Source organism: Saccharomycodes ludwigii, chromosome II, assembly GCF_020623625.1.
Source record: "Saccharomycodes ludwigii strain NBRC 1722 chromosome II, whole genome shotgun sequence".
NCBI classification, from domain to species: Eukaryota; Fungi; Ascomycota; class Saccharomycetes; order Saccharomycodales; family Saccharomycodaceae; genus Saccharomycodes; species Saccharomycodes ludwigii.
The window spans coordinates 1,694,355-1,719,222 of NC_060201.1; the positions used below are offsets into that span (position 1 = coordinate 1,694,355).

The 24,868-nt window shown below is 29.9% G+C and overlaps 10 protein-coding genes across 10 annotated transcripts; 7 read left to right on the top strand and 3 right to left on the bottom strand.

The window, feature by feature from the left end:
- Window positions 1-303: 303 nt before the first annotated feature.
- DIG1 (Dig1p) lies at window positions 304-2,541 on the top strand (the record flags this gene model as incomplete). Its single annotated transcript, XM_046080851.1, has 1 exon — window positions 304-2,541. One exon carries the CDS (start codon window positions 304-306, stop codon window positions 2,539-2,541), a length of 2,238 nt encoding a protein of 745 aa, XP_045936080.1.
- Window positions 2,542-3,061: 520 nt separating this feature from the next.
- Window positions 3,062-7,657, bottom strand: SCDLUD_001966 (uncharacterized protein; the record flags this gene model as incomplete). The annotated part of the gene is made up of 1 exon (XM_046081551.1): window positions 3,062-7,657. The coding sequence occupies one exon, from the start codon at window positions 7,655-7,657 to the stop codon at window positions 3,062-3,064; it is 4,596 nt and encodes a 1,531-aa protein (XP_045936081.1).
- A 1,117-nt stretch (window positions 7,658-8,774) lies between these two features.
- On the top strand, window positions 8,775-9,347 carry ARL3 (Arf family GTPase ARL3; the record flags this gene model as incomplete). Its single annotated transcript, XM_046080833.1, has 1 exon — window positions 8,775-9,347. The coding sequence occupies one exon, from the start codon at window positions 8,775-8,777 to the stop codon at window positions 9,345-9,347; it is 573 nt and encodes a 190-aa protein (XP_045936082.1).
- Window positions 9,348-10,611: 1,264 nt separating this feature from the next.
- On the top strand, window positions 10,612-11,283 carry SCDLUD_001968 (uncharacterized protein; the record flags this gene model as incomplete). The annotated part of the gene is made up of 1 exon (XM_046076880.1): window positions 10,612-11,283. One exon carries the CDS (start codon window positions 10,612-10,614, stop codon window positions 11,281-11,283), a length of 672 nt encoding a protein of 223 aa, XP_045936083.1.
- Window positions 11,284-12,050: 767 nt separating this feature from the next.
- PHO8 (alkaline phosphatase PHO8) lies at window positions 12,051-13,865 on the top strand (the record flags this gene model as incomplete). The annotated part of the gene is made up of 1 exon (XM_046080834.1): window positions 12,051-13,865. The coding sequence occupies one exon, from the start codon at window positions 12,051-12,053 to the stop codon at window positions 13,863-13,865; it is 1,815 nt and encodes a 604-aa protein (XP_045936084.1).
- Window positions 13,866-14,171: 306 nt separating this feature from the next.
- On the bottom strand, window positions 14,172-15,368 carry MNN9 (mannosyltransferase complex subunit MNN9; the record flags this gene model as incomplete). The annotated part of the gene is made up of 1 exon (XM_046080835.1): window positions 14,172-15,368. One exon carries the CDS (start codon window positions 15,366-15,368, stop codon window positions 14,172-14,174), a length of 1,197 nt encoding a protein of 398 aa, XP_045936085.1.
- Window positions 15,369-16,897: 1,529 nt separating this feature from the next.
- On the top strand, window positions 16,898-18,088 carry SCDLUD_001971 (uncharacterized protein; the record flags this gene model as incomplete). Its single annotated transcript, XM_046076881.1, has 1 exon — window positions 16,898-18,088. One exon carries the CDS (start codon window positions 16,898-16,900, stop codon window positions 18,086-18,088), a length of 1,191 nt encoding a protein of 396 aa, XP_045936086.1.
- Window positions 18,089-18,294: 206 nt separating this feature from the next.
- Window positions 18,295-18,798, bottom strand: CWC21 (U2-type spliceosomal complex subunit CWC21; the record flags this gene model as incomplete). The annotated part of the gene is made up of 1 exon (XM_046080836.1): window positions 18,295-18,798. The coding sequence occupies one exon, from the start codon at window positions 18,796-18,798 to the stop codon at window positions 18,295-18,297; it is 504 nt and encodes a 167-aa protein (XP_045936087.1).
- An 820-nt stretch (window positions 18,799-19,618) lies between these two features.
- SCDLUD_001973 (uncharacterized protein) lies at window positions 19,619-20,665 on the top strand (the record flags this gene model as incomplete). Its single annotated transcript, XM_046081552.1, has 1 exon — window positions 19,619-20,665. The coding sequence occupies one exon, from the start codon at window positions 19,619-19,621 to the stop codon at window positions 20,663-20,665; it is 1,047 nt and encodes a 348-aa protein (XP_045936088.1).
- Window positions 20,666-23,400: 2,735 nt separating this feature from the next.
- Window positions 23,401-24,162, top strand: SCDLUD_001974 (uncharacterized protein; the record flags this gene model as incomplete). The annotated part of the gene is made up of 1 exon (XM_046080838.1): window positions 23,401-24,162. One exon carries the CDS (start codon window positions 23,401-23,403, stop codon window positions 24,160-24,162), a length of 762 nt encoding a protein of 253 aa, XP_045936089.1.
- Window positions 24,163-24,868: the final 706 nt, after the last annotated feature.

A 24,868-nucleotide genomic window follows, 5' to 3' on the forward strand; every position in this document is an offset into this window, starting at 1 on the left:
TTCTCTTTTCTTTTTTCTTTTTGAGGTTTTATTTTGTCTTGTTTTGTTTTGTTTTGTTTTGTCTTTTCTTGTCTTGTCTTTTCTTGTCTTGTCTTGTCTTGCTTTTTTCCTCTTCGCATATCTTTTAAACAATGTAACAGCAACAATTGTTTCGACTCATTTTATACATTTAAAGCTGCCTAACCTTTTTCTTTTCTTTTCCCCCGTTTGTTTATTAGCAACCTTTTTAATTCTGTTTCCTATATTTTTCCATCAAGTTATATAATAATAAAAAAACCAACAATATAGAAACCCTCCCATCTGATGTCAAATAACAATTATACTCCTACTACTACTGCTTATAATAATAATAAATCAAAAGATATGAATATTACTAATATGATCCATATATCTGGTAATGCTAATAATACCAATACCAATCCTAAAATTATTGATAACTCCAATAATAAAAAGGATAACGAAAACATTTCTACCAAAACAATTAAAACTTCTAAACAATTTTTGATTGTACCAGATACTACGGAAAAAAGTAAATCTTTACAACAACTAGGCCTAGAATGTATATCTCCAGGTTTACCAACTACTAAAATAAATGATGAAATGTTTAATAGACTAAAATATATTGCCAAAGAACAAAGGGAAACTATAGCTAAACAAACTGGTATTCAACAATCAAATAACTTAGGTGATGTCGATGTCACTAGTACTGGTGGCAATACCAGAAATACCGCACCTGATACAAACTCACCCACCAATAATAAATCCAACGTTAATAGTGATAGTAACAATGATAGTGCTTCCAGTACTACAAGCAATACCCCATTTCCAACTCTATCTTCTAACAACAATAGAAGTTCATTAAAAAGATCAAGGATCCCTCCGCCTATAAACATAAAAGGGATAGATAATGAAACTTTAACAACGACTAATGATAGCACTATGCTTAATCCCAAAAGTGCACCACCAGCTTATGCTGCACAATATTCCAACACTTATATTACTAAAACGGCCAATACTAAAAATCACACGTACTATAAGAATATTGCTGCTCAATCACAGCCACAAGGACCTATAGTAAAATACTTGGGTCAATTTAAAAGGCAGAAGTTGGATGATACAGTTGCTAATAATACTAATGTTTTTATTGAAGGTAAACAATTTAGTATTACTGCCACCGATAAGAACAACAACCTATTACAAAACCCTTCTTTAAATACCACCTATTCAGCAGCATCAACAACATTTCCTTATCCATACCACAACCAACAATATCATTCTCAGCTTCATCCATTGACGGCAAATAATACTTCAAACAATTTTAATAATAATAATAATATCCAACAACCCATTATTCCTGTGCCTACTCCATATCTTTATTATCCACCGTACTATCCACTTTATAATGCAATCCCACCTCCTTTATTAACAGCATTACCGCCTCAACAAACAACGGCAACGCCATTTATCCAATTACAACCACTGCCACATAATACTTTAAGTACATTTCAACAATATCAAAAGTCCATACCACAAGCCCCGGCAGCTACACCATCTTATTATTCTTTGGCAGATACAGCCAATAATGGTGCTGTCGATAAAAACACTTATTCGGACAGCGGTAATAACGCCGTTAAAAATCCTAATAGTAGTGCTACGACCTCAACACCAATTAATGCCACCTCACAACAATCGTGTGCTAATATAAATGGTAAAACTTATAATGTTAATAAAGTTCACGCAGATGAAGGAAACAAAATATTAAATAATTCTCATACCTCCAACAAAAAAGAAAAAGAGAAGGAAATGAATGATGATGATGATGAAGTAAAAGAAGAAAAGAATGTTGGTATCAATAACACTGCCAAAACAGTTAGTACAACACCTATATATGGTGAAATCAAAATTTTTGACGATGTATTTTCATTTCAGTTTGAAAAATCGGATATGACATCAAATTCATACGCACACGTTATCATAACTGATAATGATAATCCTTCTAAGGTTAAAAATGAAAGAAATCTTTATAATTTATTGGATAAGAAAAAATTTTTAAAGATTTGTGATAAAATCTGGGATGAAGTTATTACTTTGGACAATAAAAGGGACAGAAAACTATTAGACAATTGTGACACTGTGAATTATAATGCTAGTAATATTGACGACGTTGATGTTGCCGTTAAAAAAAAACACATTGGAACAACAGTTATGCCAGCTGAACAAAATACTATTGCATGTAGCGATGGAAGTAATCTCAGCAAAATCGCTAGAAGTGATAATGATAATAATTTTGCTAAGAGTACACAGCATTCAGAAACTAATAAAGATAATGATATTAAGCAAGAAGAACACGAAGTTGGCCCTGATGATAATGTTGGTAAAAATAGAAAGCAGTGTGATAAAAATGATATTGTTGACAACAATGAAAATAATGTTAATGATGCTCCTATTGTAAACGAAAAGCCCGAGAATGACAAAAATATAGGCATTTTTAACGACAAACGAAGTAATGAAGGGGAAAAATCCTTATTGGAAAATAATTAGCAAGCACTTTTAGATAAGTAGCACTCTGACACTATTAAAGCTATTACGAAGCAATTATTTTAAGTAAAAATATTTATTTAATTTACTTTAGAGCATTTTAATATTTAAAAAAAAAAAAAAATCATGGCAATCATTACTCTTTTCTTTGCCATAAAAACTGTTATTCCCTCTTCTCCATTAATGTATATATAGATAATATGCACGTAACTAATCAGTGTGATAAAATGGAGAAATATAGGATAATAGTAATAATAGAACCTTAGCTCTTGTATATTAAACGACAATCAATGTGTCATCGACATGTCATTATGATAAATCAAGCTCTAGATGCATATAATTCCACGTTTGAAAACGAAATTTGGAAATATTAAAATTATACATTAAAATAATTGACTAAAGATAAAATAAAAGGGAAAATAAAAAAAAAACTAAACTAAAATAAATGCTTTATATAAAAAAACTGTTAGTGAATAGTCCCAAGAAAAAAAAAATTTGCTTTATGCATCACAAAGGTCACACATCATGCCTTATGGGAAGCAACTTTAGCCTTATCACCAGGCTTTTCTTTGAAAATATTCTTTTCAGCTTCATGTCTTTCCTTTCTTGGTCCACTCCACCATTTTTTAACATCTAAAACACTTTTGAGGGACCATACTTTAACTCTCATAATATAGTAACAGATTAACATAGCAAAGTAATTGAAAGCAATATAAGCCCACAAAAACCCAAAATTTCTCCATCTGTAATCCCACTTAACATTATATTGCTCAACAACCTGATCTTGAACAGAATATGGACAATACTCACATTGTGCAGTCGCATCGCCATTGGTCAAATAACCAGTGTTATTATTCACGTATGTATCTAAAAATTCACCACATGTCTGACCACTGGGTGGATCCATAACCTTAAACTCATTTTTAGAACAAATAACTTTCTTCCCGTGGACCAATGGCGCAACTAAAGACTGAACAACATATGTGAATGGCGAAACATTGTACATAAATCTTCTCCAAAACCCTGGCATCTTATTTCTTGGTTGTAAAATACCACAGAATAACAACATTGCTGCAAACAAGTTAGAGTTAATCATAGAAGCCGATGGAACATCCGGTGAAAAATATAAAATCCATGTACCATAGCTGACAAAATACATTGGGAACATAATAACATAAATCAAAAAGAAGTACCCAGCGTGCGATGCTCTACCATTAAATTGTCCTGGCCAGTAATAACAGATGTAACATAAAAATTCACAAATAGAAGACCAAGCAGTTTCCATAACTGTATGACATAATAATAAGGCAGACCAATGGAATGTGTTAGAGGCAGCTTCTCTTACTTCAAACAATTCTCTCGAATCATAGGCAAAAACATGCAATTGATTGATCATAGCAACAGCGATTAACAACAACATGAAAATAGAGGAAAAGGCCTCGGTAGCTCCCGCAATAGAATGATTCACACCAACATATGATAGACCAACAAACAAAGCACAAGAACAACATTCTAAGAATTTGGCTCTAATATAAATTGGTGATCTCCAAAATTGTAAATTGGTTCTCCACATAACAACCTTTAACTGAGTCACATAACTAGCGGCAAATCTACCAGACAATTCTTTATCATCAGTAACCGGCCTGACAGATAGCCTAGCGTGTAAGTCTTCCACTTCTTGTTTAGCTGCTTTACATTCTGGAGATCCAAGCCACAATTCATTCCAATCAGAATTAGCATTAGCAGTGGCACCCGCACCAATACAGTTCAAAATATACTCAGCAGGATTCTCAGAGACACCACATTTTACACCAGATTGACGCTCAAAGTAAGATAATAAAGTAGACGAATTTGGTCCAATGTCCCCAAAATAAACCATCTTACCACCCTTTTTCAACAACAATAATCTATCAAATTGTTCAAATAATGTAGCAGAAGGTTGGTGAATAGTACATAAAATAGATTGTCCAGAATCGGCCAAGGCTCTCATAAATTGGACAATGGACCATGCAGATTGCGAATCCAAACCGGAGGTGGGTTCATCCAAAAACAACAACAACGAAGGTTTTGCCACTAACTCCACACCAATAGACAACTTTTTCCTTTGTTCAACATTTAACCCTCTACCAGTCTTACCAACATAGGCTTCAGCATAATTTTGCATACCCAACAAATAAATGATTTTTTCAACATAATCATACTTGTCTTCTAATGGAACAGAGGATGGTTGTCTTAATTCAGCAGCAAACCTCAAAGACTCTCTAACCGTTAATTCGGCCATATGGTTATCAGCTTGGGCAACATAACCACACGAACGATTGAACGAAGCTGGTAATGGTTTGGCGTTAACCAACATGTCACCATTGATAGTACCCATGGTAATTCTTTGAGCCAAAGTATTCAACAAGGTGGTTTTACCTGCCCCAGATTCCCCCATCAAAGCAGTCATCTTACCAGGCTTGACGTAACCGAAAACATTGTCCAACAAAACTCTGGTAGAGCCATCATATGGAATAATATACGTCAAGTTATTCCAAGTGAAAACATCCTTGTTAGCAATAACTTCGTGCAAATCAACATCTGGTCCATTCAATGCAGCCATCATTTCCTCCCTACTAGCAACTTTGGCATCTGCGTTTTCAGTACCCATCTCTGGCATGTGTCCCCTCTTGTATAATAATAAATCACCACCACCAGCTAATGGTTTCACATATTCACTCATAATCACATTCATCACAATATATCCAAAAGTCCAAACAATGTTGACACCCCAGTCTCTCCAAGCATGTTTATACTTGTAATGGTAACCTTTCAAAATATAAGTGTCACCAGAAACATATTTACTACCTGCAACAGACCCAAATGCATTACAAATTTGGTTGTCAATGGAAACATTTTCATAACCAGGCCCACTAGGAATTAAACTAGAACACAGCATCTCTCTGCCATGAAATTCGGTAGACATTAACGATTCGTACGCATAACTCAATGGATTCAAGTAATGGAACCATCTAATCCAATGATGCATATCACCAATGGGCAAAACAAAACCAGCATATACACACAACATCAAAACCCATAAACCACCAATAGCATGTGCAGTTCCACCATCCTTAGTCAAAGTAGCAACCAATTTGAAAATAAAAGAGGTACATTGTTGAACGGTAAATAGATATAGTAAGTATTGGAAATATGAACCTGCGTCCCATTTCAATTTAGGAATCCAGTATGTGACTAAACTCAACATAAGAACAGCAAGAAATTTAACTGGAGCTTCAGTGAAAATTTCTTGCAATGATTCAGCTGAGGTATGGTACATGGAATAGGTCTTGTGCTTGACAATAATAGGCCTTGTGGCAAACGAGTTGGCAATTTCAGCTAAAGAAGTAACAGAACAAAATAATAAAACATAAAATAACAAACCACCACGTGAATACGCACCTTCAGTCGTAGACTGACTTTTGGGATCAATCTGCCAAAACATAGAACCGACAACTAAACCTTTAATCAAAAACGAAGATAGATACACTTTGGTATATGTCATATCACCCTTAGTTCTTTGAAACCCTCTTATCATACAATACCACACTTGCTGCCAGAAATTGGCAACATATTGCGATTTTTGACTCTCAAACTTCTGCTTCCTTTGTGCTGTTGCCTCTTCTAACCTCTTTCTGGTTTCATCAGCTGGATGTGCACTGACATAATCGTCATACATCTGCAAAGCTTCTTGGTAGTCGGGAGAGTTCAACCAATAGTCAACAAACTCTTGTGAGTTTTTGGCAACTTTATCTTCAAAGCCAGGTTTAATTTCTAAGGTTCTATTGTCAAAATCAACAGTCACGGATGTTAAAAATTCCGGAGAAGTCATTCTTGATGGTTTGACCCACCCCATCTTCTCAAAATAAGCAACCGCCTTTTCCGCTGGTCCAAAGTAAATTTGTTTACCGTTGTACAAAACGGTGGTTTTATCAAATAAAGTATAAATATTTTCACCAGCTTGGTAAATAGCAACAACGGCAGAATTATTAGACATGTTGGTGGCTGTTCTGATAGCTTGAGCAAATTCCAACGCAGTCGAGGCATCTAAACCCCTTGTGGCATTATCCCACGAATAAATAGATGCATTCATAGCCAAAGCTTCCACCAATGACACTCTCTTACGTTCACCACCAGAAACACCTCTAACAAAATCATTACCAACATTGGTAGCATAAGTATGTCTCAACCCAAAAACAGTACACCATAGATCTCTCATAGAATTCACATACTCAGTTTTCGACATCCCATCAACTCTAATACGTGGTGTTTTACATTTCAACGCAAAATCAATCGTCTCCTTGACCGTAATACGTGGGAAATGGAAATCTAATTCAGGACAGTAGATGACATACCCCTTAAATCTACTCATCATTTCATGTTGGTCCAAACCATCATATGAAAATTCACCTTCAACAGAAACCAACTCGGCGGTCTCACCAGAGATACATTTTAACAGTGTGGAACAACCAGCACCAGGTCTACCAACAACAAATAACATCTCCCCACTTTCAACAACACCAACCATATTTTGGATAATCTTTCTCAAGGGAACTGCATTTTTTCTATTAAACAATTTCCCAGGCCAAGAAGCCCATCCTCGGACCATTTCCGACACACTTGGACCATAAGCAGCAGAAGCATCGATACCAATGGCTGTTAGGTCCTTAAATGCAACACCAGAATCACCGGGAATAATACCTTGGTCCAATTGATGCTGTCTTAAATAATCTAATAATTGTTTTAAATCAAAATCTAGCCCCTCTCTAACCTCGAAACTTTCCAATTGTTTCTTGGTCTTGGTAGACAAGACACGAGCTAAAGATTCGATTTTTTGTGACCCGTTTTCTTCACTTAAAATATGGGTAATGTGCCTCGATAGTCGAGTATCAACATTTTGTAATTCCAAATCTGCAGGTTGCTTATGGGAATTGTTTTCGTTGGCATTGGCAGGCCACTCATAGGACTGAATAGAGTCTTGTAAAGAGGAACCATCATCATCATGGTTATCACTGTTACCAGTGTCTGTTGCCTTTGTCTTTAGAGACTTTTCATTAACGTCTTGACTAGAAAGACTCATAATTATAATTGTATTTTTATTTTCTTTGAATATCTATTAATTTTTTTTTTTTTTTTATTATTGTTTTTCCTGTTCTTTTGGTTGTTTACTATTATTATTATTATTATTCTTATTTTTATTTTTATTATTATTTTAGAAAGAGAATGATAATTCATTATCAAAAATAGAAAATGTAGAACCTTATATACTAAGAGGTAATGAAAGAAAGAAGTTAAAGGAAAAAATATGTTTTGAAATTGAAATTACATCGTTATCATTCATCCCTTATATATGTTAATTTTTGTCTTGAAATAAAACAGATAGTTTGTCGTTACTGTCATTTATTTTTTTCATTTTTGATTTATTTTTTATGAATATGTGTTTGGTAATAAAACGTTCACTAACATTTATTATGAGGACGGTTCATAATGAGTTATAATTTTATCTGACAACAAATGATATAAAGTTTGACTAATTTTTTAGTCTATTTTTTTTTTTTTTTTTTAAAAAGAAAACAAACAAAAACATAAGCGCCTCTCCATATCGGTTTATAAAAATTATTTAGAGGTACTATTATCACTTTTGTTGGAAAAGTGCCAAAAATGTATACGGGAATGGGATTTATGTTTGTTTTTCTATTTTTTTTTTTTATTTTTATTTTTTAACCGCCGATGTCTGTGGCTGTATATTAACGCCATCCATTTTATATATTCAAATGAACCGACAATATACATCTCGCCTTTTTCTTTTTCCAAATTCAAAAATCATCGCGTATGTTACAAACCGATATTTCTGCAACAACAATAAAAAAAAAAATGTGTGTTTTTTATTTACCGAGACTTTGAGCTCAATTACTTCTACGTATTAAGTGATAAATGTAATAAGATATGTATATTTATTTATTTATTTATTTTTTTTTGTTTCTTTGTTCTAAAAAAATAAAAAAAAAAAAAAAAAAAAAAAAAAAGTAAATAAACTTTAGGTAACCTACATATAAAACAATTTCTATTTATTAAAGAATTAGGTTATCTTAAAGCAATAATAGAATTAATATAAAAAAGCAAGGAAAAGAAAACGAAAAAAAAAAAAATAAAAAAAAAAAATGTTTCATTTAGTTACAGGCTTATACACTAACTGGATGAAAAGTCCACAATATTCAGTATTGATATTGGGTTTGGATAATGCAGGTAAAACAACGTTTTTAGAAAGTTTGAAAAACCAATATAATCAGCAAAGTAAACCATTGGATAAAATAACACCTACAGTGGGCCAAAATGTGGGCGTAATACATTTACCCGCCAATAGTTGTAATTTAAAGTTTTGGGATGTTGGTGGACAACAAAATTTAAGGAAATTATGGCCCAGCTATTATGCACAATGCCATGGCATAATATTTATTGTTGATAGTAGTGACAAATTAAGATTGAATGAATGTAAAGAAGTTTTTCTTAACATGGTAATAGAAGATGACCAATTGAGTGATAGTGGTATTCCTATATTAATGTTAGCCAACAAGCAAGATAAAGAAGATAGTCTAGAGGTTCAAGATATTAAAGAAATTTTTAATAAGATTGCTGAAAAATTAGATGCAAGTGATAGTCGAGTATTACCTATAAGCGCTTTAACTAGTAAAGGTGTTAAGGAATCCATTGATTGGTTGATAGTTAGAATGCAAAGGAATAAGAAGAATAGACCACCCACGTATAGATGAATATAATTAGAACCAGGGGTTGTATAATAGTTGCTTAAGTTTAATAGCGTGTAATCATAAACAATAATATTTGTAAAAGATAGCATAGTGCTGCTGTACGGAATTGAAACATATTTGTACTTCGGACTCTTAACGGTTTTATTTCCCATTTTTTTTCTTTTTTTTTTAATTTTGATCCTTTTCCTTTTTCCCTAATGGCCCCTTTTATATATTTTTCTGTGTATTTCTTTTCTTTTCTTTTCTTTTCTTTTCTTTTTTTTTCTTTTTTCATTTTTTTATTTTCAACAGAATAAAAGAAAAAAAAATACCTCAGAAATAAACATAGAAATTTAAAAAGGATTTAAATTTTATCATTTAGATGCTACTAACTTAATAAGCAAATTAAAGAAGGGGTAAAAATAATGTCGAAGCGCAGTCTGAAAGTAGGTATATTGACGTTTTTTTTTAAGAAAAAAGATAAAATAAAAAAAAAGGAGAAGATCAATGAAAACAAAGGCTAAGGAACAATTATTATACGTTCATCACACAACATAAGCTTGATTTTTGGCTGTTTTTATCCCTCAGTACATATGCAAAAGTAATTAGATCTAACTCTTACGAATCATAGAACTAATCTTAGAAATAAGGCAACTGAGACATTTTCTTTTCTCTCGTAATTTAGTTCATAAAGTGGATTCAAAAGAATCTCGACTTTTTTGTCTTTTCTTTTTTTTTTTTTTCTCCTTCAATTCCTTTAATGTACTATTATTAGCATTTAATACCAGTATTATTTTCTTTTATGTGTATTTATTCAATCATTCATTTATTGTCTTCTTTAAACGAATAATATTTAACAAGCAATATACCAAATATAAAATAAAACAATAAAAAAATATTAAAAATAAATAAAAATAAATAAACAACATGATTAATTGTTTTAAATGTTTTGAAAGAATATATATATATATATATATATATATATAGATATAAATGAATAAGTTAAGAATAAAAATGTTCCCTCTTTTTTTCTCTTTTCCATTCTCTAGTGCAATTTCCTTTGAATATTCCAGTAAATCATCGGATAAATTATCAGTTTTTGCATTATATATATATATATCTATATCTGTATACAATAAACAAAAAAAATTGGAATAGAAACCAAAGCTTTCCATATTAATTCTCAACTGTGCTTGCTCATCTTTTGATTTTTAATATTTTCGTTATTATATATTCGTATAAAAATAAGGGAGGAAAAAAAGTTAGATAAAAGTTATATTTAAACATCATGAAATGGTCAATCAAAAAACTGTTCCAAAGAAAAACTAGTAGTCAAGGTGCTGTATTACACCCAATAGATTCCGAGACTAATAATACGCATGCTTTTAATAAGAATTTCAATAGTGGTGTTGATGAGTATATGAGAAAAAGAAGAGAATCTGTCGACCATCAAAGCATATGGAAAGGTGATGCAAATGTGCATACAAATGATTTCAGTTCGATATTTTCGGAAGAAGATGAATATGAGTATCGTACCAGTGATAATAAAAATGTTGGTAACGTGGCTGGATTTAATAATGGTGGTGAAGCTTCTAGTAATAAAAATAAAAATAATAAAATAAGGAACAGAATTACCAGATCTTTTTCAAAGAAAAGCTTAAGTTTATCCAACAGAAGTAATAGTAATAACACCGATGACAATAGTAAATATGGTGCTATAAATAATAGTACAAATAAAAGGAAAAGTAGGAGGTCTAGTCTTTTCTTTAATGGTTATGGATCAAACAACGCAAAAAATTCCATCGTTATGACAAAAGGTAAATATCCATCGCAGGAAGGTAATAGATACTACAATAACAATATAGCATACGATTATTATGACGATGATGAAGTTCCTCAAACTTTTAGACGTGTCAATAGGCGATTTTCATTTAACAGCATTGAGAACAATATGGTCTAAAATATACATCCATTTATTTTGCCCTGATTTATTTTACTTTTTCATATTTTAATTTAATCCGATTTGATTGATTGATTCATAGTTATTAATACCTTTTTTTTTTTTTTTTTTTTTTTTTTTCTAGTATATATATTTTTGTTGCAGAGGGATATAAAAGTTTTTGATTATAATTATGGCTTTTTTTTTTTTTTTTTTTTTTTTTTTTTTTTTGTTATTAATAAATCTTTGTTTTTTGTTTAATATTCAGATAAAGATATAAAGAGAGTAAGTAATTTTTAATTGGTTAGATTAGTTTTGATTATTTTACAGAAGGCATTGATATAAATGAGGTTGTATTTCATTCTAAACACAATGTTTGAACTTGTTTATGAGGTGATAACGTGATTTGTTTCCCCACGTGCTGTAGTATGTTACCCGAAGCAAAAGTTGGTATTTTTTTTTTTATTTTTCTCCTTTTAAGCTTAAATATAAACCGTATCACTCACTCGCTAAAAACAAAAAATAAATCAAGATAGCGTACAAATCTATTAAACAGAAGAACACTTTGTACGCACATTACCTTTGTCTTTTTTTCGGCACGTGTCATTTGCAGGCTAATATATAATCTTTATCAGCAATGATAACCTTTTAAATAACTCATAAATATTTGATACAACAACAACAAAAAAAAAAAAAAAAAAATTTTAACAAGACTTACCTGTAAGTAAATAAAAGATAAAAAAAGTAAAAGGGGAAAAAAAAAAAACATATAACTAGGCATATCTACCATGTTCTCTAATAATAAGAAAACCTCTAATATTCTTCAGAGTCCAGGGAATGAGGTAACTCCGTTAATAAATAACAACAATCCTGATCAATCACAACAACACCACCACCACCACCATAAAACAAAAATAAATATTGTGAGAAACAAAACTTTTAATAAGACTATTCGTTATTTTTTATTGTCTTTGTTGTTATTATTTGTTATTACAGAATTATGTCTTTTCCCCAGCAATAAAGATCCTGTTGATGGAAACCAGAAACATTCTTCTCTAATTCGTTGGATTTTGTTTAAATTGGGTTTAGTCCATTCGGGGCAAAGCTCTAGAAAGAAAAATCTAATTTTTTTCGTCACCGATGGTATGGGACCAGCATCCATTTCAATGGCGAGATCATGGAAGCAATTAACTGACTTTAATAACAGTACTAGAGATGTTTTATTGTCTCTTGAATCACCATTAAATTTAGATCAGTATTTTATTGGTTCGTCGCGTACCAAATCGTCTTCCTCTTTAATTACGGACAGTGCAGCTGGTGCAACTGCATTTTCTTGCGCTTTAAAATCCTATAACGGCGCTATCGGGGTTGATTCTCACTTTAATCCATGTGGAACAATCTTAGAAGCTGCCAAATTAGATGGATATTTAACTGGGTTGGTTGTGACCACTAGAATTACTGATGCTACGCCTGCTGCCTTTTCGAGTCATGTGGATTATAGATTTCAGGAGGATCTAATTGCCACCCAGCAGTTGGGAGAATATCCATTGGGTAGAATGGTTGATTTAATGATTGGTGGTGGCAGGTTACATTTTACTGAAAAGGGTAGAAAGGATGGGGTAAATTATTTAGAGAAAGCTTCTGAAGAATTGGGTTGGTCTACTGTTATTCAAACACGCAAAGAATTTGACTTATTGTTACACAACAATAGTAATAGCAATTCAACTTTACCACTCTTGGCTTTATTGGCTGATAGTGATATTCCCTTTGATATTGATAGAGATTCTGAAATACATCCATCTTTGGAGGACGAGGCAATGTTAGCAATTAAAGAATTGTCACATAATAGTGAAAAGGGTTTCTTCTTATTGATTGAAGGTAGTAGGATTGATCATGCTGGTCATCAAAATGACCCTGCTGCCCAAGTTCGCGAGGTTGTTGCGTTTGATAAAATGTTTCAAAGTGTCGTTAACTGGGCTAAACAACATACAGATGAAGACACCATTTTAATTTCCACAAGTGACCATGAAACTGGTGGGTTAGTAACCGCCAGACAAGTTACTCCTAATTATCCTGATTATATTTGGTATCCTGAAATATTAACCAATTGCAAGCATAGTGGAGAATTCATGGTTAAACAACTCGCAAAAATGGCTACTTCAATTGGCAAGGATGTCCAAAAATTAGAAAATTATATCAAGGAAACAATTTTCCAAAATTGGATGGGAATTACCGATTACACAGTAAAAGATGTCCAAGATGTTTTAGATAATATAAACAATCTGGGTGCATTGACAGATAAACTAAATGGGATGGTTTCTGTAAGAGCTCAGATTGGTTGGACTACACATGGGCATAGCGCAGTTGATGTTAATATTTATGCATTTGCAAATAATGAAGTGTTACAAAAACAAGTGTTAAATAAACTCCAAGGTAATCATGAAAATATTGAAATAGGTAAATTTATGGAAGATTATTTGGAAGTTAATTTAACTAGCGTTACTGATTTGGTTAAAGACACTAAACATCATCCAGATTTAGCATCTACTACTGAGCTTAATGAAAGTATTAGATATGATGAATATGGACATGCACAATGGTGATAGGTGAACCAGTTTGCGGTACCACAACTAGTCATCACCTTAAGATACACAAAAATGTATTCACTAATCAAATATGATTGTTAATCTGAGAAAGATATCTGGGGGGATATAAATATTTATGTAGTATCATTGCTAATATATAATTCCACCATATCATTATTTGTCAAGTGGATTTGTTTAAACTATTTTTTTTTTTTTTTTATTATTTATTTATTTCATTTAAAAATTTTATATTGTTATCATTGTTTTGCGTACTGTTATTTACTTGCAATTAGTTATTTTACACACAGAAAGAGTGAGACTGATTTATTCTTCAACATGGTATGCTAAATAATTTGGTAAGCCAGTAATTTCATAACCTAATCTTTTAGCCATCTTAGCAAAACCTTCAGTCTCAATCAAATGATAAAATGGGAAATTAGGGAACATTGCACCGTCTCTATGAACCTCGGCCTTAACTAAAGTACAACCACCACCAACACCATCTAAATGCATTTCAGCATTAATGTCACCATTCTGATCATAAAGATGAGCCATTAAAGGCCTGTATGTGGCAAGTTCGCTATAACCTTCCACTATGATTTCGTCATTATCCATTTTAGAAGCTAATTCCAAAGCAATGGCGCTTTCAGCCCAATTATTAAAATCATATGGCCTAATATCAATTTTATTATTGTCGTCTGGGTTTTTGAATTTTTGGTAAATATTAGCAGCTAGAACAGGTTTATCGTGAGAAGTCATATCTTGAAGTAAAGTTGGTGGAGTTTCAACAATATCAGCATCCAACCATAAGACCCAGGAGGTATATGGACCGATAGTAGAAAACAATAGTTCATTTCTGGCTAGTGCCATTTTAGCACGTCTTTCTTTTTGAACCTCTAGAGCATGTCTTTGTTTCTCGCCCAATTCATTAAAACTGGGTGATTCTTGTCTTAAAACTGTGATTTTATGAAAACGTTGTTCCTTTTTACCAGTTTGAATTTTTTTAATTTCTCTCTCCAACAATTTCAAAGCATTGTCACCAGACTTGCTTCTTGGTATAATAAAACCTAATTCAATTAATTCTCTTGGATAAGTTAATTGTAATAAATTTTCCCAATATTTAGCATGAAAAGTTTGCATAGGAGTTAAAATTAAGATTTGTTCTTTGTCAACAGCTGCATTTGCCGTGCTTTTCAACTTATTTAAATCATAGTGAGCAATATGGGATTGTGGGATTACATCTTCTTGTTTACTACTGAAAAATAGCCAATTTTTGTTTGAATCTTTTTTTGAATTATATGAATACGCTGGCATTTTAAACTTTTTGGAATATGTGAAATAAAATGAATCTTCATCTTCATGGGCCCACCTGTGTTTTTGTATTAAATCATTGGTCCCTATTTCGATATTACTTCTACTATATAAAATAGAGATAACCAAGAAGGTAGTGAATAATGGTAGTAAGTATCTTATGATGTGTGATTTCCTTAACCTGTAGGCTATTTCAGATACCCCTCTCATATTTGCTGATTAGTTTTTTTTTTTTTTTGTTTTATTTTATTTTATTTTATATTCTTTTTCCCAAAAAGGGCTTAGAAAAAGGAAGAAAATAGGACTTGTAAGATTTTGGTGTTTATTTAGTTTGTTTTTTTTTTTTTGTTTTTTTTTTATTAAGAATTATATTATTATTAGGTTGTTTTCTCTTAGTTTCTTTTTTCTATAGATAAAAAAAAAAAAAAAAAACAAAAAATTAAATAAGAATAACAAAACAGTTTTCCACAGAAGTATCTGAGAGGAAACATTGTAAATTTTCTTCTTTTTCTTTTACTTTTATTAGTACTATTTTTTGTTTATAATAGAAAAGAGCGCACAGGATGTGGGAAAAAGGAGATGGGTGATTTCCAATGATAATATTCAATTTGTTGTATTTAAAAAAAAAATAAATAAATAAATAAATAAATAAATAAATAAATAAAGAAAGAAATAAAAGAGGTACAGGTGTTTAATAAAATAGTGATTGATGTTACCCGGAACACACCAGTATTTAAAAAAAAAAAGAAATGATCTTGCAAATTATTCCGGGTAGATTACGGCACTTATTTCTCAGTATTTTAGTTATATATGATGGAAAACAGCAAATTTATTATTACACAAAAAGAGAGAGGGGAAGATAACGTAATGGTTATTTATTTATTTATTTATGTTAGGTTTTTTCTTTTCTTTTTTTTTTTTTTGATATTTAATATTTATGTAGGGTAGAAGTGTTCTGCAAAGAAGATGCAGTGGCATTATAAAATATAAAGAAAAAGGATTAATCACATGTTAGCAAGGCTGTATGTAGAAAGATATATACGTATGATGATCGTTCAGCGTGGGTGCGAATTATTATCACTTTTATTTTACTTCTTTATGTATTCTCTCACACACATCAAATAAAAATGTTGAACGAGAAAATAAAATATTTACTACAGCCCTTTTATGAAACAAATTTGAATTTTTCCTTTTATACTTCTTTTTCCCCTCTTACAACCTTTTTTTTTTTTTATTCCACTTTAACATATCATAAAATACCGTATATGTTATTTAATTAATCCCTTACAAAATCATTAGTCAAATTCGACAATAATAATAAATTAAAAATGTATATAAATATTCCTTTTTTTTTTTAACCTTTTAAAAGAGAAGAAAAGAAACGTTTTCCTTTTCTTTTAGTTTCACTACCTTTGAAGAACTTGTCTTAATTTTTGAGGAAGAAGAAAAATACTTCCCATATTTTTTAAATCTTGAGGAATACTTCAACAATTATTAGAATAATATATATATATATATATATAACTTTTTATTATCATTATTTTCTTAATCTATAATTATTACAGCACTTTATATCCATTTCTTATTTTTCCTTTTAATCAAATTTTAATATTATAGACTAAATCACTAGTAACAAAAGGTATCATATGAACAAAACAAAAACAGAATAAAGAAAAAATAAAGAAGAAAAAAAATAAATAAATAGTCCAAATAAATACAAGCCAAATATCAATAACTAGATGAGTGGCAGTAATATAAATACTGGTGCTCATAGTAATAGGAGTAATATTGCCACTATTGTTAATAATAATGATTTTATAGGAATTTCCTCATTATATCCTAAGATACAGCTACCAAATATAACAACTTTATTCAAGACAAAACAGTTATCAGATACGCACATTAATAATTTTGCTTTTAATGATAATAATGCTATTATTAGTGATAATAATAATAACATTAGCAATACCAGTTCTATTAAAAACTTTAATACTAAATCATACAGAAAAAGTGTATTATTAAAAAATAAAAATCATACCCCCAGTAATGATAATATCATAAGAAATACAAATGATGGTACCAGCACCAATGGCAACAACAATAAAAAAGCTCAAGGTAGACCAGTTAGTTTGGAAGTTGATATAAATGTATCGTTATACAATAGTGTTAGGGATTATGTAATCGATCTAGTATCAAAAAACCAACCACAACAAAGTAATCCATCTACCCCATTACCCATTAATAGCACTACGAACACCCAGCTAAATAACTTCAGTATAATCAAAACAACCTTAACTAATCCCAAGACCCATCAACTTGATGAAATCCAATTAGACGAAGAGGATTTAAAGAAAAAGGGTAGAAAATTTAAATGGAAAATTGTTTCAAAGTCGTTCAAATTCATACCACAATCATCAAAAGAACCAATTTTGCCACATATCAAAAAAGAATTGAATTTATCCAGCAATGAATCTATTGGGTTTATTCGAGCACACAGAAATCCGGGGGGCAAAATCACAAAGTTTGATTTCGTTCCTATTTTAAACGAGGATATAATCAATGTTAAATCATTGAAAAAAAACATATGTTTCCCTAGATATAAGGCTCACATGAGAATATCTTTAATCAAAACCAGTAGTATCGTCAACAGCACTGAATGCACAAATAATACAAACCCCATGAAGTTTTATTTAAGTTATAAAGAATACATGCACGACATTATATGGAAAAACAATCATCATAAGCATTTAAAATTTTTTATAACAAGAGAGGAAGATGAAGATGAATGTCAGATAGAAAAAAATAAAACATTTATAGAAAGTGATACTATTGATAACAAAAATTATAGAAATTATAGAAGAAATCCATTTATTGGTGGTCCTGATGATTCCGTATGTAAAGATATAGAGATATGGATTTTAAAAAATTGAAATATTGTTGAAACTAGTAATATTGTACTCAGATATAGTTGAATCTTTATTTGTATCCCGTTTAGCTACGCTTAAGAGTACTTTTTGTTTCATTCTTATTCTTTTTTTTTTTTTTTTTTTTTTTTTTTTTTTTATTCTTATTACTATGTTTACATTTATATTTATATATATCTATTGATTATTTATACTCTTGTTTTTATTCTCTATTACTGTGATCTTTCTTTTCTAGTTTTATAAATAATAGTTTTTTTTTTACTTTCTTGTATCAAATTTTGTCTATATTCGTCAGCTTTTCGGGAAATTGTATCATCATCTTCATATTTATCCTCTAATATATCAATATATTCTTGTACTTTTAATTCAATCGTCCTTTTTTCATGATCAGAAAGTATTTTTGTATTATTATTAGCAGATATATTTCTATCATGTTCTGCCTGTATAATAGTATCATTAGAAATGTCCTTATTGCTCTTGTTATTGCCAGGTTTCTCTATCATTAACGTTTCTATAAGTTGTAGCTTATTTGTTTTGCTATGCTCAATATCTTGAATATCAATATTCAAATTTTCCTTAGTTTTGCCTAACCTTTTTTTTCTTTTTAAATAATTTTTGTTCTTAAGTGAATCGTTTGTTTTCACTAATGATTTCTGTACATGGCCTGATGTACTTGAGCCTTTAGCAGATTTTAGACCAATTCCGTTATACGACATACTTTTTTTTTATTTTACTAATTTTATAGATGTATAATCTTTGACTTGTTTTATTATACCTATTGAATCTTTTTGAGTTGAAGTATTAGATTATTGATATTATTAATGAACCTATCATTAAAAAAGCTGTGTGGAAATAAAAGTTTGAATCCATTCGGTATATAAAATTATAAACTATCATATAAAATTCACGCGCTTCTTTTCCTCAAATAAGAAATATGCTTTCGTATAAAGCGACTAAAGGGGAGGAAAAAATGTATATATATATATATATATTTACATTGTTAAGATCAATTAATGATTACATTAGATGGTAATATAACAATAACGAACATCAAAATTATAAAATTCCGATATAAATCTTATTGCAGTTAAATGTTTAATAATATTTATCTTCTCTACTTTTCTTTTCTTTTTTCTTTTTTTAATTGTGTATGCATTGTGTTAATATGTTTCTAGCACAAGCCACTAAACGTAAGTATACTACTTATGCAAGTAGCAGTCTTAGGGTACACGTGACTACTGTTTATGGTATTAAAAGAGAAGATCTAGATCACCCTAATTTCGACTGTTTATGACCAAGATTAAAAAATTCTCAGTCAAATTATAAACGTTTATTTATTAAAGATGATATATTTAACCAAATAGTGTGTCATAATTGCCCTGTTTACAAATTGATATCCAACACTGTGAATAATGATAATATAAAAAGATATTTCCAAAATGCAGAGCATGGTCGTCAGGAAAAGAAGATTTTAAAAATACAATTGGCTTGTCCAATTATAAGTTTATTTGGTCAACATTGAATGAGGTTAATAATATGTATATTGATTTATTTCAAAAAACTTGTGGTGGGAAATTTGACTTTATATTCAAGGATTTTGATAGGCATTCCATAGAAACCTCAATATTTTTATTTGAAGAGCATTTAAAAAATTTTTGCAAACAAAAGTTACATTCATTAAGTTTTGATGGATGGAGCTCCAAAAATTCGAAGCACCATTTTAATGCTTATAATGTTATGGTGTTACTTCCTGGTAAAGGAAAAATTAGCTATTTATTAGATTTAATTGTTGATGGTGCTAAGAATAGTAATGACATAACAAATGAATTAAAACATATGGTTGTTAACTACAATAATTTGGTACCAAATGTCGTTGCTTCTGTTTCAGATAATGCTGCTTCTGTAATAAAAGCGAATAAGAACTTTTGTGGTACTCGCATAGAACAAGTTCGTTGTTTTCCACATATTTTGGGTATTATATTTAACACAATCTACAAAAATATAACAATTATCAAAGAAGATACTGATATCAAAAATCAATTTGTTGACGTAAGTGATATTTGTGCCCAACAAGTGATTGGAAAGGATAGTATCAGTGAAGATTATATTCGAACAAGATTAACAGAATACAGTGCAACGGCATCACACACATCTCAAGATGCAGTTATTGACAATGGTGAAGATAATTATTCAACTTCTAAAGAGATATCTGATGACTTGGTTTCGTCTTTGATTGAAAATACTATAGAATCGTCAGTAACTGATGAAGGTTTAGAAAATTCAGTGTTTGATTTTAAAGGTTTGAGACAGGCAATTAAAAAAGTTCATTCATTGCATAACTCATTTGCCCGTAATAGAAATACAATCACAGAATTTTCGAAAAAAATTTTGAATAAGGAGTTAACTATAAAATTTGCATGTAAAACTCGATGGGGAAGTTATTATGAGCAACTAAAAAGATTTATTGAATTAAAACCCGTATTTCAATCAGATTTGTTCATAAGTGAATATGGTTCAAAAGATTTTATTTTGACGGAGAAACAATTTGATTTGATTTTATTGAGATGTTTGCTGATCACATGAGAGTTATAGATTTTTTGACAACATATTTTAGCGGTAATGATGCTTTTCATGGGAACATTCTTTATTCTTTGCATACTCTCAAATTATGTATTTTCAACTGTTTTTCTCATGATGATGAACTTTGCAAAGAATTGACTGACTCGATCCCAATTTTTTAATAAATACATTTCATATTATATTGAGAGCAAACTTTGTTTATTAGGCACTTGTTTAAGTCCTCATTACTTGGTTAATACAAACTCTCATGCAGATGGAATTCATTCAGAACAAATTATAGATTTGGTGTTGGCTGTAATTGTAGAAAAGTTTCTTCCTGATAACTTTAGAGGTTTTCACCAAAATTCCGATCCTGCAACTGGTAATGGTAACACTAGTGATCCCGTTCCTACTTATAATAATACCCTTGTTTCTACTGCTGTAAATGCATCTACTGCTTCTGCTAATAATGCAGCTAATGATTCCGGTAATGTCTCCTCTGATGATACTAGTGTGTGTTATACTGTATCTGTCAATAGTACCTATAAACCATCCACTTTTTCAGACGAAAAACATTTAGCTAAACTAAAAACGCATCGGGATTCAATGAAAGAGCACTTAAAGTTGTATAATAATGATTTGGATACAACAAATGTAAAGTATATTAGTCCTCAGTATACAAAACGTTTGACTGATATTATTAAAAATGGTATTTTGATTCATTCATTCTTTTATTCCTGAAAATAATGGCATTTTCACAACATCAGATGAACTTAGTGAAAAGAGTTTTTTGCGTATTCTTAGGGAAGATATAAAAGAAAGTTTATTTGTTATTAAAAAAGAGTTTAAAAGAAAACATAAAACCTGTTTTAAGAAATATTATATCGAACAAATAAGAAAATTTGAAAAAAAAAAAAAAGTACTTTTAAACTTCAGAATATATGATGAGTGTATAGAAGAAGTTAAAGATCTTAAGTTTAAATTAATTTTCTACATTTTGAAACCCTTTACTACTTCCTCAGTTGCCTCTGAAAATAGTAAATTATTATTAACTTTTATCTACCTAGAATGCTATTTATTATTGATGGTATTTATGATCTATGTATTTTTTTTTTTTCGTTTTTAATTAATAATAAGATACATAATAGTTTTTTTTTTTTTATCTTTTTATTATAGACGAAGCTCATTTTATATTTTTACTTTCAGCCCCTTTTAGATTGTTGTTTAAATAAGCTAAGCTTAGCCTTAAAGAAATAAAAAGAAAAGAAAACCAAAGATGCTCAGTGGTGTCCATTTTTATTTTATCTTATACATTCTTTATCCTATTTCAACCATTCCTTTTATTCTGTATTTATAGAAATGGTGGTAGCAATAATAAAGTGTAGTTACTTATTTAACTGATTTTAAAAAAAAAAGAAAAGAATTTGAATTTGAAAGTGCCGAAAAAGTTCCAAAAGAGGTTTATTTGAGGATTGCTTAGTTCTTAGTATTTTTGAGTATCGATTATGTTTCTTTTATATCTGCGAATCGTCTTGTTTCGCATTCTTTCTCCAATTATTATTTTAATTATTATTTTAATTAGTATTTTAATTAGTATTTTAATTAATATTTTAATTAGTATTTTAATTAGTATTTTAATTAGTATTTTAACTAATAATTTAATTAGTATTTTAATTTGTATTTTAATTTGTATTTAACTAATAATTTAATTAGTATTTTAACTAATAATTTAACTAATAATTTAATTCGTATTTTAATTCGTATTTTAATTCGTATATATTGTATTGTCTAAATTAAAAACACCAATATTTTTAACTGCGCTAAAGTTAAGAATTAAAAAAAAATAAAAATGAAAAAAAAAAGCAGATTCAGTTGTTATTTAGTAGTCGGCAATGTACCATATGCAATATTCAATTATAATAAAGTACATACTATTATTATAATACGTATTAATTGACTTAAAATTATAGTAATATTACTTATATTATCACTGCTATGCTTCTTTTTTTTTTTTATTTTTTAATTTTTAATATTTATTTATTGGTTTTATATTCAATTGGTGGGGAAGTAAATACTGCATACTAAAAAGAAAAATTACTAGTTGAAACGAATTGTTATCTATCCTTATTTTTTATTTTTATTGTGCAAATGAATTGAATAATTAATAATATATTTATAATAAGTTAATTTATTATTACTATTCTAGTAAGAGTAAATGAGAGACAATTAAACAAGCATGCATTAAAGTTTTGCTATCAACTTTCTTTGCAAAGCCTCAACATTCAAATTATATGTACAAACAAGCTCCAAAAGCATGCAATATTGTTTGAAATAATATTTATTTGCATTTATTTTTAAAAATAATAATATTATCTATTGTTTATTTTACTTATTACTAAAAACATATTAATATTTGCTATTTCAATTTAACTGAAATATAATTAAAAAAAAAAAAGAGAAAAAAAAAAAAAACTTTAATTTTGAAATCTTCTGATGGCAGGCATATAAATAGCACCCTGTATTCGTTTAATTTTCCTAATTTCTCCCCCCACTTTTCTTCCTTTTTCTCTGATTTTAAATTATATAAAATATTCAACTGCTTTTCTTCGTATAATAATATTTATATGTCTATTGCAAATTAATTTGTTTGTCTTAAAATACTACCAACGTCGGTATTGAAAGTTAGATAGAAACTTCCTCAAATACTACAAAGTAGGAGGTATAGAAGAAAAAGATATACATACAAAATAATACAAATAATGAGCCCTTCTAATATTTCTGATCAGACTCCTGCTGAAAATGATTTGGAAAAACAAAGTTCTATCCCAGTTTACGATCCTACGGCTATTCCAAATATAAATCATTTAAGCAATGTTATGATACCAGGTTTTAAAAATGATACCTTTCGTAACCATTTTATTGCCGCTATGGGTGAGTTTGTAGGTACATTCTTATTTTTGTGGTCTGCGTTTGTTATTGCTCAAATTGCCAACCATGATTCTATTTTGGAAGATGATACTACAAGAGAATCTGATCCGGGCCAATTAATTATGATATCTCTAGGTTTTGGATTTTCCGTCATGGTTGGTATATTCATCACTTTTAGAATTTCTGGTGGTAATTTAAACCCAGCTGTTACCTTAACTTTAATGTTAGCCAGGGCTATTCCACCTGTTAGGGGTGTTATCATGTGGATCTCACAAATAGTAGCTGGTATGGCCGCCGCTGGTGCTGCCAGTGCAATGACTCCCGGTAAAGTTATGTTTGCTAACCATATTGGTGGTGGTTGTTCTAAAGGTAGAGCTTTATGTTTAGAAATGTTTGGTGTCGCTATTTTATGTTTAACTGTTTTATTTATGGCCGTTGAAAAACATCGTGCTACCTTCATGGCTCCATTTGCTATCGGTATTTCCCTTTTCATTGGTCATTTGATTACCATTTGGTATACTGGTGCTGGATTGAATCCTGCTAGGTCTTTTGGTCCGGCCATTGCTGCCAGATCTTTCCCGGTATATCATTAGATCTATTGGATTGGTCCAATATTGGGTTCTTTGTTGGCTTATTCTATCTGGCAAATATTGAAATGGTTGGATTATGAAACTTGTAATCCAGGCCAAGATGCTGACCATGAATGAATGGAGCAGTATTAATATATACGGCTTCAAAGTTCTTTATATACATATATATATATATATATATATCTTTTTAATAAAAATTGCTAATACTTAATTAATTTTCATTTTCATTTTTGTTTTTTTATTCACTTAAATTTATACATGCTAATAATATTATAATATATATATATATTAATCAGTATAATTTTTTGATAGTATGTGGGGCATACGGTTATATTATATTTAGTTTATTCCTTTCTTCTCGCTCCTCCTATTATATTTTGCCATAATTATTTCTGTATTACCGTTTTTTATTATAACAATGGGATGAAATAGAAAGGACATTGAAAATAATGAAGTAATTGTTATTTTTTTTTTTTTTGTTTAAATGGTTTATAAAATGAGGGTATAGAAAAAGATATGAAAAAAATTTTTTTTTCTTTTCTTTGAAAATTTTTTATTTCCATAAACCGATTCTGCCACGTAGAAACTCAGGTAAGCGAAGCATTTGTATAACAATAAGATAGATGACGTAGCTTTACTATGATAAATATATAAAAAAGCATAACGGTACTACTAGAAAACAAAGTGCGTCTAATTCAACGTGTTTTAT